This window comes from Mirounga angustirostris, unplaced genomic scaffold, assembly GCF_029215605.1.
Source record: "Mirounga angustirostris isolate CCGP_5_RB_7025 unplaced genomic scaffold, mMirAng1.0.hap1 SCAF_5, whole genome shotgun sequence".
NCBI classification, from domain to species: domain Eukaryota; kingdom Metazoa; phylum Chordata; class Mammalia; order Carnivora; family Phocidae; genus Mirounga; species Mirounga angustirostris.
In genome coordinates, this window is record NW_026991713.1 from 138,422,539 (window position 1) to 138,438,403 (window position 15,865).

General features: G+C 47.3%; 1 protein-coding gene across 5 annotated transcripts in view; it reads right to left on the reverse strand.

The window, feature by feature from the left end:
- Window positions 1-2,455: 2,455 nt before the first annotated feature.
- Window positions 2,456-15,865, reverse strand: part of WDR37 (WD repeat domain 37) — a 55,604-nt gene continuing 42,194 nt past the window's right edge. For 3 of the 5 annotated variants that reach the window (XM_064592153.1, XM_064592155.1, XM_064592152.1), the window contains exons 12-14: window positions 9,073-9,207; window positions 8,478-8,607; window positions 2,456-5,275 (exon numbers count right to left, since the gene is read on the reverse strand). In XM_064592153.1, the coding sequence (XP_064448223.1) occupies window positions 5,144-5,275; window positions 8,478-8,607; window positions 9,073-9,207 (397 nt within the window). In that variant the 3' untranslated portion in view covers window positions 2,456-5,143. The remainder of the gene's footprint in view (window positions 5,276-8,477; window positions 8,608-9,072; window positions 9,208-15,865) is intronic. The other 2 variants (XM_064592154.1, XM_045874500.3) reach the window with 1 other exon arrangement.

Consider the following 15,865-nt stretch of genomic DNA (forward strand, 5'->3'; position numbering starts at 1 on the left):
AAAGTTAGTGTTTTTCCTTTCACGTATGAGGCCTGAATTATCTTTGGTGTGAGGTAGGGATCGGATTCGCTCCTTGTTCCATATGGGTAACTAGTAACACTAGAACCATTAACTACACAGGCCACTTTCTTCCCACTGACTTGTGGCTCTATGAGCTGAAATACTTCACATTTTCATAAATGCTTGAATCAATCTGATCTCTTTCTAACCTCACTGGTCAATTCCTCCATCCCAGTGCCAATCCCACATTCTAGCTGCTACAGCCCTGCCAGGCTTAAGGGAAACCCTGCTTTCTTCTCCCTTCCCTCCTCCTGTTTTCTCGGTATCTCATCAACCCCGGCCTTTGCTTCAAATAAATTTAGGAATCAGATGTCCAATTCCACAAAAAAACTCTGGGGTGATTAGCATTGGAACAGCATCAAATCTACTTGGCAATATGGGGAAAACTGACATTTTTACAATATTACTTCTTCCTATTAATGCATGATGGTCTCTCATCTTGTCTTTTTTAATGTCTTTGTTCAAGTTTTTAAGTATTTCCATGGATTATTTCAAGTCCCTTTATTTTTGTCAGATTTTCCCCACGAGGTACCTTTTATAAAGTTTTTGTTGTTAGCATGAAGTGGGAACTTTTCAAATACTGGGTGATCTACTTTGATGGTTCCAAAATTTTAAACCCACAAAACACTAAAAAATTACTTCTGCTCCAGTTACTTACCACACTTCCCAACTCCCTTACAGTAACCACTTTTAATCATGTCTTCTATCTTTTCAAAGTTTTTTTTTTCCTTTGTGGTTACCCTTGAAATTTTACTGTATGTATTTAACAAAGACAAAAAGTTAAAATTGTAATTCCCCAGCCAAACAAAAATAGAAATTTAAACCAGTACCTCCAGACATTGCTGTATGTAGGTATGTCGGCATTTTGTCCATTTTGACAGCCCTCCTCTGTGACTTTTTCTTCCTACAGCATTCTCAAGAAGGTGCATTAGAGAAGCAGCACTGGTGAAATCCATCCTTGTTTATCAGACTCATTCCTGAGAGAGAGCTTCGCTGAGCTCACCAATCTGGCTTCTTCCTCTCAGTACTCTGGAGCTCAGACAAAGCGACTGTGGAGAGAGACAGACTTCTGGTTCTGGTTCCAAAACTTCCGAGAGAGGGTTTGGTAGAGTGCAAAAAGACTGCTCGGAGTGAGGGGACTCAGTGCCAAGTGTTAGAGAGGTGCTCTCTTTGGTTCCTGACACCTCTGTCAACGTTCTGGCCTGGTTAAGCCTCCCCTCTTCAGAGGATGCCTCCTGGGCCCACAAAGCCCACAGGCATCACCTGTGCCTCACAGAGCTCTCAGAGCTGGAGATCTGCCTATTCTCGTTTCATTTCGACCAAAAGCTGCTTAAAAATGTTTTCATAAAATTAATTTTAAATTACTCAACATTTTCATAGGATTTCGTTCTCAGCTTCTTCCCATCATCATATGGATTATATATCACACATTGCATATAATAATTGAGGTGTTCTCAGTTTCTGAAGTAATCTAAATTTATTAAGGGAAACCAGAAAATCTATGCATAGTAAGCAAGACACATTTTGGTAACATTATGACAAAATTATAGCAATATAAGTTTTGCCTTTGTGATTCCTTTTTTTTTAATATTTAAATAATCTCTACATCTAATATGGGCCCAAACTCACGACCCTGAGATCAAAAGTCGCATGCTCTTCCAACTGAGCCCACCTTCATGATTCTTTATGCTAACAGATGAACTTTTAAAATGTAACTGAAGATGTAATTGTGAAATGTGGACAATAATCACAGGTTTCTAAAGACTAAGGTAAGAAAAATAAGTAATCAGTGAATTTCCACCCTCTGGGGACTAAATAAAGGCAGTGAGCCCTACCAGTCTCAAGAGGGTACCCTGGCAAGCTATGTATGAACATCTGAGGTTCCTGCACCCGCCACGACACTCTGCTCATGGGGTAGGAATGAATGGTGAATAAGCAGCCACCACCAATTCAGACGCATATTCTCTCACAGGGGATGACCAGGGCCTACTTTCTGCAACTGCAACTGCAATTTTTTAACTTTCGAACAAGCTTAACTATAGTAAGAACAGGACAAGCGTCTTATGAAACTCTGAGGAACTTTGACAAGCACCTGCATTATATCACATTGTTAACTCCCTCCAGAAATTGTCGGGGCAGTGATGCCGGAATGGAGAAGCATAATTACATGTCACTTAACATTAGCCTGACAGACAGGAAATAGAACACAACCGATCTTTTAAGCCTAAAGTTAAAATTTTTCAAGTGGGCAGTTCTATAATTTGTTTGATTTCTACATCACTGTGGTGTTTAGTAGCTGTTAACAATATTTCATCAAAGCAAAACATTTAAAAAAAAATAAGTAAAATAAAAAAAAAGAGAGAGTCCTAATAAAATAAAACTTTGACAATAGTGATTACAGAATGTGGATTTTTAATGAATTTCATATTGCAATGAAGACAGTCAACACTTAAAAACAATTACATCAATACAATAAAAACACTTGCTTCTACACAACACTTATAAATGTATACCTCCCCCCCCAAAGAAACTTGTTTTTCACAGATTTAAGCAATAAATGATTTACATAGGATTCTTCAAATTCCAAAATATGTACAGAATTTTTGTCTCTCCAGAAACTGATGTGCAGTGGTTTGAGAAAGAGTGCTGTTTTGTCCGACAACATAGTTCTTACGAGATTCTCTATCAATACATATTTTCCAGTTACCACACATTTTCCTTCCATTATTAAATGAAATTCTGGACATGTGAGCACATAGGACAAAACCATTCTCATTTCCAAACACTATTTCAGATGAGATCCCGTGTGGCTGATCACATGGCTTAATTCCAGCCACACAGGTACATCCATGCACACAGACTCACACACATTCACACACGCACACACACCCATGCACACACATGCACTCCCTATCCCAAATCTCCATGACTCCTGAAAACACCACCACCAAGGCCACAGTGGCAGCTGAACGGAACCATGTCCGAGGACAATGCGGTGGTTAGCAGTAGGGTATCCTGCTCCTGGGAGTGCGCACAAACACCATGAGGCCCGTGCCCCGTGGAGAAGTGAGGAGGGAGGAGGCTGGCCCCTCCTGCTAGCGAGGTCAGCAGCTGCTGGACACGGAGGGCACTAGTCTGCAGAGAACTGAATAGCATCAAAAATGTTGAGTTAAAAGCTTCAAATTTTTTTAATCTGGCAGAGATCTGGTTCTTAAGTTTGATTTCGCTGTGTTTGTATACATTTTTCAATGCTCCTAACAATGATTCTAAGACACTCAGACATTCAAATTAAAATACAACAGGAGCCCAAGAGTGTGGACGCACAGCTCAGCGTCCGAAGTCACCGGTGCTCTGCCGGGTCGGCAGGGGCTGGACGCTGACGTTCTGGCCCACATTCTCAGGTGTGGTGTGGGGAGATGCCAGGCTTTGGAAAAAGAGCTGCTCTGAAGCATTTGTTGTTTGTCCTCTAGTCTTTAGTCGGCAACCTCAGCCCTAACTACATCATGACGAGTTTTTCCTGGCCCTTCTTCCCTTCCACACTGTAAGTCATTTCAGAATCGTTCCAGATAATTCAGGGCTGAAGCTCCTAAGATGAGCTACCGCACACAGTACCTGAGCAAAAGGAGCCTCAAGAGAGGCGCGTTCACACAGGACTGAGGACGGCCCACACGCTCTGCTCACACCACACCCTGCCAAACGGCACTCCACCAGCAGTCACCACTGGGAGGTGGAGGGCACCCATGATCATTGCCACTCTTCCCCTCTGGGCCTCTCCAAGCAGACACATTCAAAGTATTAAAATGAGAAGGGCAGTACATGGAGATGGCTCTTTATCAAAACTGTAACTGAGCAAGAAACATGAACTCACAAACACCAGACAACAGTAACTCCTAAGAAGGCAAGAGTGACAGGCTCACCCAGGCAGCGGGAGGACTGGCGCTGAGAGGTGTCCCAGCTGCCGAAACGGAGCATCCTGTACCCTGCGAAGCATGGTTTCCGCTACCACCTTGTCAGCTAATGCAAGAGCTTTCGTCCTCAGGATACATTTGCTACGATTGTCTTTCTTGCCTTCTGAACTGAATTCGGCAGTCAAAAGTGCTCTAGCTAGGCATCAGTGAGACTCCCACGTTTTCCAAATACATTGATTTTTGAGGTAGTACTCATTTATTTGCATTGTTGGCTCTCAAACACCACCCAAGGAAGTGAACCCATTTAGAAATACGCAAACCAAAGTGTAGAAAATAAATAAGGTTTTGTTTTCAGGTAGCAGGCAGGGCCTTCTTTATAAGTTCAAGTCACATTCACTGGATGAGTCATTTGAAACTTCTAAAAACTGTTTATAACCATAGCTATAAACTAAAGTGCTTTAAATTTTGCTTAATATCTGAAATCAGTGATTAGAATCGTATTTTTGAATTTGCTAATATGAGACCTCAGGAGATTGAAATGATTTTCTATAAAAAGAGCAGAAACTTTTCCTTTTCAAAAAAAAATCTTTCCAAATGTTGCAAAGTTGGCGTTCTGTTTTTAACTTCTCAATTCCAGGTAAATTTTACACAACTATACCAGAATACAGAGTTGAAGCTGAACTACACCACAGCACATGCTAAACCCTCAGACGGAAGTAAACATGAGATCTCCCATCACGCCTGCCAATCGCCAGCCAATGCAGATGCAGCTCCGTGACCTTCCCGGGACAAGGTAGATATGTATGATGATTCCAGAAATGCCACAGACTGCTTACGCCTCACAGTAAGTACACAGGTTCACACTGAACTCACGCAAACGTAATGCCCTCCTGTCATCTGTCAAACACCAGGAACTCACAACACACAACGTGCTACAGGGAAGGGGGCTTCAGTCCACTGACCAGAGGGTGCCAACACACACACAAGACGAAAATAAAGACATGTGACCATACATTTTGCTGTACATTTCATGCAAGCTCGGCACAATGAGAAAAGAAAATACAAACCACCCTTTCCAGGGTGCAACTCTCACAAAAAGGGCTTGACGAGTAGGAGAAAAGCGACACCAGTCCATAGGTCCATGGTGAACTACACAGCTAAGGGCGCCGGCGACCTTATTTCTCTTGTAACAATGCAGGGATGTTGATGTTCCAGCCAATGGCTTGCCTGTCAAACCCGCAGGTGAACAGATTGCACATGGGGTGGTCCTCACTCCACGCCGAGCAGCACACCATTCTTCTGTGGCCCTATTTCCAATCACACAAACCAGAATTAGTATATTATTCCTGAAGCACACATGCCATAAAACCTCAGCCAAATTAACAGCTACATCACGACAGAATGGAAAGAACACCACTTAACGAGCAGCATTAGTCAGAGTGAGCCAGAAACACTGTGCATGTGCCGTGGGGGAGTGGAGGCGAAGAGAGTGGCGTCAGAACACATGACGAAGTCAGTGAGATTCACACCTACACCATTCCGGGGTTCTTTAAAAATGAGTGGGATTACAGTCAGAAAAAAAGAATAAATGATGAATTTGAAGTTTTTTTAATGAGGCTAGATGATATTTGGGAATATATTAAATGAAACTCATTTAAAGACCTCAAAGATCATTGTAACAAATAACTGCCTCAGGTAATTAAGGATCCAGAAAAATATATCTGGAACCAAATAAAACAAGGATAAAATAAATGGCCCTCCCAAGTAAATTCCTGCCACCTTCAGAATTCCAGCTATGGAAAAAATTACTGCAAAATATCAGCAAAGTTTATAGTGGGATATCCCTAGTGCATATGTACAGAGATACGAACAGCACCTTAGGACACGAGCATACGTTCCAGATTAACGTGGTCGGTCTAATATGCTGCTGTTACTATAGCAACACACAATAAAGTACAGAAGTAGAATTAAGAAAAGCTCACAGAAATTCAGTAAGTAAAACAAAACACTCAAAAGAATGACACAAAAGTTCCCTCCACTAACCCTTCACATGTGAACAGTGCTATCTACACATGTGAGAGAGACGACAGGCCACAGAATAAAGGTATTGCAAATGCAAGCCCACATCACAAAGGGTTTCAAGAGCAACCTTCTATCACTTCTCTGTTAAGAACCCAAGGAAAAAGAGTGAACAACACATCTGTTAACTTGTAGTAAATTCAAGAGTCTGCACAGGAACCAATTAAAGATGATCAATCAACTCAAGGCATTCGTGGTAGAAAGCAAATGGGTGTGTGGAAGAGACCCTGTGGCACTCAGAACAATGGTCTGTACGAGCAGCTCGCCCAGGACGGAGCTGGAAGCCAGCTCGGGTTTGGAGTCCAGCCTCCCATCTCCCGTGGATTGCCTGAGTGCGTGGGGACATGCATGGGGCACACATCCAAAGAGGTTCCTTGGGCACGTGTTCGGAAAATGCCACGCACCCACCCAGGGTCATGGCACACATCCCGGACAGGGTGCTGCACGCCCACCCCAGGACCCTGTGTCCTTGCCATAAACCTCTGACACCGCGCACAGAGCCTCCCCGCTCAGTCTCTCCTAGACTCTACAGAGCTCGCCTCGCTTGAAACCCACTTTGGGGAAATGCCACACGCACTCTCCCCAAAGTAAGACAGCTTTATACTGTTAGCCACCTTCACTCTCACTACCAGGGTCAAATACGGGTTGCTGTTTTCTCTGCCTCCAATCCGTCAGCTGAAGGAAGCCGGGGCGATACAAGCCAGGAATTTCCAGCTGGGGTTCTGTGACGCTGAAAACCATGTTTGTGTCTCAGAAGAGGCATTACAAGCTCAGAATGAACTGAAATGTTATTCACTACTCTTAAAAATAACTATTTAACACACCACTTTACAAGGGTATAAATCCAAGCACAACAAATTCTACAGTTTCAACAAGGCTGAAATCACCTCAATGGAATTAGTAGCACCGAGAACCTCTCTTGCAGAAAATCTTGTCAAAGTAGTGAGGTTCCACACCCACAACACGGTGCTGTGTTTCAGGGGCAGACCTCCTGTGCGGCAGGGCACGTCGGGAAGAGAAGCCATCGTGTTAGCCATGCCGCGTGGGCGGCACACCCGAGACTCTCAGCAGGACCCAAGCATGAAAAATTCCCTTTGTTAGCGGGTGTGAAGCTCTTATCAGGTAATCTAATTTCATGAGTAGTTTCGATGATGTGTACTCAAATAAAAGTTCAATAACCCGCTTCCAACAATACATGTACCAGCCCTAAAAGGGGAGAACAGATGAAACAATCCCGTCTTAAGGGCAGAGGCCTTTCACAGAAAGTCGGTGCCACTTAAAGAAAAGTCGTTGCCCCGCCGACAGCAGAGCCCCCGCCAGTCGTCCTCCGAGACCACCCTCAGTCGAGCGTTCCTGAAGCCACACCCCGCACAGGGCCGCCTGATGGTCACTGTCCGTGAGGCTGCACACGAGGAGGACACGGGGTGTCTCCACGAAGGCCAGCAGAGCTGTGGCCGTCAGCAGCAAGGGTGGCGGGCGCCAGGGGGCACAGACACGCTGACGGCAGGGTCAGGGGCCGCCCGAGGGTACTAGCTCGCCCACACAGCTGTGTGCCACAGCGACACAGAAAACACCAAAGGAAGCAAAGGAGAGGGGCCGCGGGGTGAGGCTCCCTCAAGCACCGAGCCTGCAGAGACACTGCTCCCACAGAAGGAGCCAGCCTCTCCCACTTCCAGTGGCCCAGGAACGATCTACACCCAGGGGCCCAGGTGGCCCTCAGAGATCCCGCATCAGCAGGTGTGAGCTGGTGCCACGAGCACCAACCAGTTCTCAGCACACGGAGACACCGTGGCGGGCGGTCCAGCCAGCACAGCGGACACCGGGCCGCTCCCGGTGCATCGTCTGAGCTGTATCTACATGGGGTCCCCTGTCCTGGACCTGCCATGGAAAGGTGTCTTCTGGTTGTGGGTGGAGGTGGGTCCACACCACGGCTTCTGTGTCACCACATTCAGTACTCCTCACCTAACACCCTTCCGGCTGCATACTTTCACTTGCCAAGATCCGAGTCTACTTTCCAACGTGGAAACCACTACTACACGCGCAAACAGCTCCGCAAATCAGAGTGAGGAACTGAGTGTGCAATCTCATTGACGTTTTTAAAAAACCTGACACTCTCAGTTGAGGTATTGGGAAACAGTTTCAAATTTAAATTTTATGAGCTCTAAATACAGATCAAGTATTTCCAACGAAAATCTAGCATCCAAAGACAATAGGAAAACAAGAATGTAAAACTCTAATATTGTTATATTGATGATAGTTGAAATTATATTATCTCGAGTATATCAACATAAATTAAATACACTACTAAAATGAATTTCTCTTTTTTTTAGAAAACGTAAAAGGATGTGGGGCTCACAGTCTATTTCTGTTAGTGGTGACCTAGGACGCAGACTCCCAGTTGTCCCTAAGGCTCTCTGCCAACACACATACCAAGAGCACAGTTACCTGCCGGCTGCTCCGGGGAAGTCGTGCTAGCCTCACACCTGACATGTCGAACAATCTCACTTGTCGGTTGTCATGCGGGAGGGCAATAATTTTTTGGCCAACGCATACATTGATCCTGCAAAGAAGAGATAAAAGCGGGTTACATACAAAGCGGTGACAGCATGCGTGTCTCAATTTACAGAGCATCACGCAGTAGGAGACTCTACACCATTCACATTTCCAAGCAAAACACATGAGCAAACCACAGGTACCATCCGTCGGCAGCATCAGAACGCAGAGACCACATGACTCACACGTACCGTGCACACGCTACATAGCAACTCAAACACAGCCCTACAGGTGGCCCATTCTTAGCCCACGAAGCTTACTTCACCAGCCAGATTTTATACTTACATTTCAGCCTACAGGAGATATGAAAATATGCATTAGAGGATCAATAAAAAATATTACCCCCCCAAAAAACATACTTCCCCAGAAGTCTAAGCTGCTTTTCCAAGGATCTATTAAACACTAACTTTATATGAATAAGACACCACATTATAATCCACCCTCTCAAGGCACAACAAACAGCTCCCTTCACCTGTTGATGGCAGAGTCTGTGCGAATCGTCGCAATGGGAGACCTCATATTCCTTAAATCCCAGACCTTCACGGTGCGGTCATCACTGCCCGAAACAACATTATCTCCCACGGTGAACACAGCAGAGGTCACAGTGCTGTAAGGAAAGGGCACAGGTTCAGAAGATCATCAGGAAGTCTCAGGGTACAGACACAAGTCCTCTCCACCCATGGATGAGCACATGGTCTCGCTGCCAGAGACCTGATGAGGCAGGAAGGAAGGAGACTGGAGACGCGGAAGCCGAGGGTTCTCTCTGCTAACTGCTGTAAGAGTAAACGTAAGCATACCCAACTTCTCAGCACGCTAGAAAACTAGTCCATTCTCTTCTGTTCCACCTTCTCAGGCAATGGAGTAAAGAGAAGCTACCAGAAGACATGGATTACACAGAACCTGCCAAACGTCTATATACTCACACCTGACAGACACCAGAAGATTAAGGGAAAAAAATCCATGCCAACTTTCAGTTTAACCAGAACACTGGAAAAAACTTATTCCTTTAACTCAACCACCACCACCACCACCAGCTTAAAAATGTGCAAAGAGGGGCACTCGGGTGTCTCAGTCAGTTAAGCGTCCGACTGTTTTAGCTCAGGTCATGATCTCAGGGTCCTGGGATCCGGCCCGCATTGGGCTCCACACTCAGCGGGGAGTCTGCAAGAGATTCTCTCTCCCTCTCCCTCTGCTCTTCCCCCACTAACACATGCACTCTCTCTTTTCTCCCTAAAATAAATAAATAAATCTTAAAAAAAAAAAATTGGGGCGCCTGGGTGGCTCAGTTGTTAAGTGTCTGCCTTCGGCTCAGGACTCCGTGTCAGACTCCCTGCTCCGTGGGAAGCCTGCTTCTCCCTCTCCCACTTTCCCTGCTTGTGTTCCCTCTCTCGCTGTGTCTCTGTCAAATAAATAAATAAAATCTTAAAAAAAAAAAAGTGCAAAGAACTTAAATAGACTTTTCTCCAAGGAAGATTTATGAATGCCCAAAAAGCCCATGAAAAGACACTCAACATTACTGATCATCAGGGAAATGCAAACCAAAACCACAGGATCCCACCTCACACCCACTAGAAGGCCTACCATCAAAAAAAAAAGAAAAAAAAACAGAACACAAGCATTGGTGAGGACGTGGAGAAAGGGGAACCTCGTACACAGCTGGTGGGAATGCAAGCTGGTGCAGCCCCTCTGGAAAACAGTATGGAGGTTCCTCAAGAAGTTAAAAATGTAGCTACCCACCACTGGCAATATATCCTACAGAAATGAAGTCAGTACCTTGAAGAGCTATCTGCGCTCCCGTGTTCACTGCAGCACTACTCACAGCAGCCAAGACAAAGGAGCCACCTACGCGGCTGTCCACAGACAAATGGATAAAAAAGATGTGATGTGTATATAAACAACGGGATCTCATTCAGCCATAAAAAAGAAGGAAATCCTGCTGTCTGTCACAACGTGGACAAACGTGGAGGTCACTGAGACCCGAGAGGGACCCACATGTGACGCACAGAGAATGGGGAGAAGGGGAGGGTAAGCCCAGAACTTCAACCTGACGACGCCCCTGAATTCCCTATTCCAAACACAAAGGGCAATGTGAGGGCTGGCCTGGAAACGAGGTTGCTGCGCCCAGGTGCAGGGGCCACCACAAGCTCTGAGGACTTCAACCACAAACAGGGCCGTGCAGACGCCCGGGGCTTCTCCGTAGACTCTCGTTCTCAGGGGGTTGTGAGCATTCTGCTACATTAATGAAAAAAGTCTCCACACAAGACCGCCTCAGCTTATGTTAATGAAATGCTGAAAGACATTAGGTCTTTAACAAATCACAATCCTGACAGGTACTGTAGTGCATCAAAGGGAAAAGCTGGTGAGGGGGCAATCGTTCTGAAGGCACCCTCAGACTTGGGTCCCACGGGGAAGCGGCTGAGCCACGACCGCTCACTGGAAAAGCTCAGACTCTGCACAACTCCAGCCAACTCATTTATCTTGTCGCCGAGAGCAGCCGAGCATGTGCTTCCAGCTGACAGCGCGGTACCTTCTCGCCGCACACCACTGCCCGGTCTGGAACATTCCACTCCCTCCGTGGGTCTCAATCAACGGAAAGACTGTAATGCTAGCACTCCTCATTAGGACGAACAGCTGTCTTCCCAGTCACACAGAGACACAAAACTGTTTTGCATAACAATCTGCTGGAATTTCACAGCTCAGAAAAAAAACACATGATGTGGAAAATGCTAAAGCAGTGCACTTTCCCGGCCCCGCGTCAGAAACGGACTGCAGAGCTTCCCACAAACAAGTCCTACTTTTACACAAGAACAGACCGGAGGAGCAAGCACTCTGGACACAAAGACGCCTGGGGAGCAGGGGCACCCTCCCCCTCCACACACACACCAGAGCCCCCTTGGAAAAGCGTACCCAGGGAGAGGTCAGTGTGGCTTTCTCACTCTGGCCTGTCAACCTGGCAAGTACACGACCACATTCACAGAAAAGGCCACGTTCAACACGTCCGTGGCCCACCCGCGCCGGCACAACACACAGAGCAGGGCTTTCAGACCAGCCGACCAGACTCACTCACACACCTGCACGGAAGACGCAGACAGTGACTGCGCGTGTGGGTACATCGTCATGTGGCCACAGTCCTCTCCGACCACCACTTCCCAGTGTGTTCCATCAACTACACTTGTAACCGACAAGACAAGTCTCCGGGCAGCCACACTAACACGGAGGGTCCCAGAGAGGGCACTCGCCTCGGTCCTGCCTGCCCCGTGTGCCTCTCAGAGCGCCGATGGCGCACGGCGGCCTGTGTCTTCAGATCTCAGGCGCCTGAATGAGAAAACGAAAACTCTTCTCCAAATGAAACACCCTTCTGAACAGTGCTCCATGGCTAACTCTCACAAAAGTAGGCCCTGAGATAAAGACATTCAAAGGAAAAGTTACACTTGTGTCACACGTGATTCTTTTTCAGGATTTAAATCTGAAGCGCTCCCTGGAAAAAGAAGTTACAGCAGCAGGAGCTCAATATTCCAGCCTGGTGACACTGTTCCGTGAACCTCCCTCTGTGGCATAACGGACAGACGCCCCATCTGCGCCACCGACAGGACTGAGCGACAGAACCGCTCTCTCCCCAGCATTCTAGTCCCCTCGATGGGCCAGGCCTGCTTGGTGTGAGAGCGTGCGCCACCACGAAGAATGTACACAGCACACATCTCGGCGGGGCAATGATGGTCCTCGCTCTAACCGCACACGTGCAGTTCTCAGGCAGCGTGAGTGTGACGGGCCGCTGAGACCTGCTGTGGCGAAGACCTGTGCCGAGGCTTCAGAGAAGTTTCTGCCACCACCAGGGTCACCCCCCCACCCCGGAGACGGCTCCTGAGTGGCTTCGGGAATGTGTCAAACAACACTCAGTTCACCTGGCTAAATCCTCCTCCTTGGCATTTGATTAACTGAATTAAGAAGGTTATTCAAAGAGGATAGTTCCACACAACCTGATTTAAAAGGGAGACAGAAAAGTTAAATCTAGTATGATTTACAGGGTAACTTCATGCTTATAATAGAAAGGGTCAAGGCTCTGATTTCCTTTCTGTGAAGTCTGGTCACTGTTTCATTCTTCCTCTTTTTTTTCCCCTTTCCTTCAGGTTTTATTCATTCATTTGACAGAGAGTGAGCAAGAGCACAAGCAGGGGGAGGAGCAGAGGCAGAGGGAGAAGCCGACCCCTCGCGGAGCAGGGAGCCCGATGCCGGGTTCGATCCCAGGACCCTGGGATCATGACCTGAGCTGAAGGCAGACGCTTAACTGAGACACACGGGCACCCATTTCACTCTTCTTAAACAGTGTTAACAGCCAACCATAATTAAGTTTTGAATATTTGTAATTACATCAACAATTGTGGCAAAATCGGAGGAATATATTCCATTTAAATTAGGTAAAGAATGATCTCCCTCAGGTTTTAACAAGCTAACTGTTCATTCCCTTGGTTTCTGAATGTAACTTCGCTGGTTACATGCTAATCAACTCACCGCCAAAGTCACTGTTACGTGATTCTGTGTATAAAAACTGGGAAGTGAAGAATTTAAAAGGATTCGTTTATTTAAATCTTCCAAAAGGAAAACTTTTACATCCGCTTTGAAAGTAATAGGATATAGACAAGCCCTATTCATAAGAATAATCAGGAAAATTAAAGTCGGAAATGTATTAGGAGCCATAAGATTTTTACTCTCAAATACATTAGGAGATTAGCCAAAAACTGCAACATCAAAGAAAGATCTGGTGTTTTCCTGAAAACGCCCCAGACGGCAGCAAGCCCAACCCTGGGTCCGTGGTGACCTGCCACACACGCAGGAAGGTCCCTCTTCTTCACTGGTTATGGGAGAGGCTGACGTGGACGTCCCTTGTGCCGGACTAGGGGTGACGGCCCCTAAACACTGGACTGCAGGTGCTGGGGGCCCTCGTGGCCCAAGGACTGCGTACAAGTGTGCTTCAGAAACGGGAGTGTGCATGCGCCTGGCCAAACTGGCACGGGCTACATGGAAGATGACACGTGTGACGTGCAGATAGGTGCACACGGATGTGCCAGCATGCCCACCAGAAGGGACGCTGGCTGCATGGAACATGGAATACGTGTGCACGTGAGCATTAAACAAGCCAGAACCAAGCTCACACCGACACCGAAGGGGCTGCTACCTCAGCCACTCTGATGAACAAGTGTCCTGTAATCAGGGTTTTGATTTACTCACTGAAGGAGCCTGAGGGGGCAAGAAACACTTGGCGCCAGGGAGCACCCATGGCTCCCACACCCAAGCAAGGACAGCGATGGAAAACCCCAGGTCATGCTGAAAGGCCAGAGTTAGCTATTATCACAGTCTTCTGACTCCCCGCATCTTCTATTCACATGGGAGACTGACCCGAGCGACAGGCACCTTCTGTGCCTGATCATCTGAGGACGGACTCTCCAGGGGTCCTGGTGCTCACGGGCCCAACAGGACAGGTGCTGCCCTGGACTGCGGACCACAGCCGCACATGAGCTGTCACAGTCACGGGGGTGGGGGACTGCCACACACACAATGGGAAAATACTTTTATTCCTTCAGTTTACTAAGCCTTAGCCAGACTAGACTCCCTTAAGCAAAGGTTCAGACCCTGTGGGGCATGGCCGAAGCTAGCAGCTCTCCAGGCTGCAAGTCCCAGTGCCCTGTCCTGTGTGTTAGGCAAGGAACCCAGGAGACCAATGGCTGGGGGGGAGGGGAAGGGGGTGACTGCAACCGTGGACGCTGTTTCCACAGCGCCAAGTCTCATGGCCAGCTTGCCCCCCCCCCCACACACACACACGGAATTCCACAGACGATCGTCACAATTACACCCTTGATGGTATTCGATTGTATCCAAGTCTGTGCGCTCCATGCTGGCCCCTGGGCAGCCAACCACAGCCACACTGACAGACAACCCGTTCCCCATGTGGCCCGTGTCAGTCATGCCCACTGGTCCACGAAGTTCGAGCATGCTGCTCCCTAGCCTTCCCTGCAGGGACGCTTCATCAGACCGGGTGGGTAACAGCACGGAGTCTATATTCTCTGGGTTAAGTACCAGCACTCAACTCCATGGACTTTGCAATCAGTACTAACACTCAGCCCTGGAGGCTCTGGACTGAGTGCCGACATCTGGCTCAGTGTGGGGCTCCAACAGCATGTAGAAAGCTGCGGAAAGTGTCCAAAGTCCCTCTCTGTACACACACACACACACACACTTAAAATAGTCTTTTTAAAAAAGTTCTGGTCCTTGAGGGATTCTGGAGAAACCAGTCAGTGGAGCCTCTGAGGACAGAGGGAAATGGAGTGTTACTCCGCTCTGTCAGCAGCATCTGCACCCTGCGGGCCCAACGGCAAGGCTGAGTGCAAGCAAGCGCAGATGCTGAGCGGGTGATCTGAGGCCCACCTGGGCCCGGCGTGGGCAGTCAGGGGCCAGGCGCCCAGACCATGAGCACCACCATCTTCCAAAAGCAAGCTCTGCCTTCAGGCGGCTGCTCCCTCCCCACCCTGCTCGCCACACACCTCACTCAGAGCCTTCTGCCAACACGGGCAGGCTGGTCCACACACATCTCAGGTCCATCTTAGTGAGTCTATAACAGTTAGGAAGTGTTTAGCCTGTGTTAACAGCCTGACGATTCTTCTTCGGTCATCTCAGTAAAAAGTGAAGCAACTGGTAACTCACAACAAAGCTGTCAAGTAAAGTGATTTAAACGCATTTCCTTAAAGTCCTTATTTTTATTAGGTACCTATTAGCCCTTCTTAAATGAGGAATTTTCAAAGAGTAAATAAATATTAAATCTCCTCTTACTTTTAAAAACTGTACTCTGAATTGGAAACAACTTTTAAATGTATCAAGAGGGGACTGTTAAGTAAATTCCCGAGTCCCCAAACTACAGGCTAGAAACCGGAGGTGAAGGGGAGGTGTGGGTGCTGACACAGGACAACCCGCGAAATCTCTCTGTGAAATCCAATGACACCTGAAAAATGGCCGCATTTACAGGAAAACCACGGCCTTGTCTGCTAACGCGAGGTGTGGAGCTGCCCCCAAGCAGCTCTAGTTGCTCACTGTATTCACTAACCTCTCCTTGCTCATTTCCATGAAAAGGGCGCTAAAAATGACACGTCCTAAATACACCATAACACAACCACTGGGGCAGTATACTGCGGGTGTCCTTAGTCTCTCTTGACCTTGGTTTTATGGTAACTTTATTAACCAACTATTACCAGGAATTACATGACACGCTAAACCTT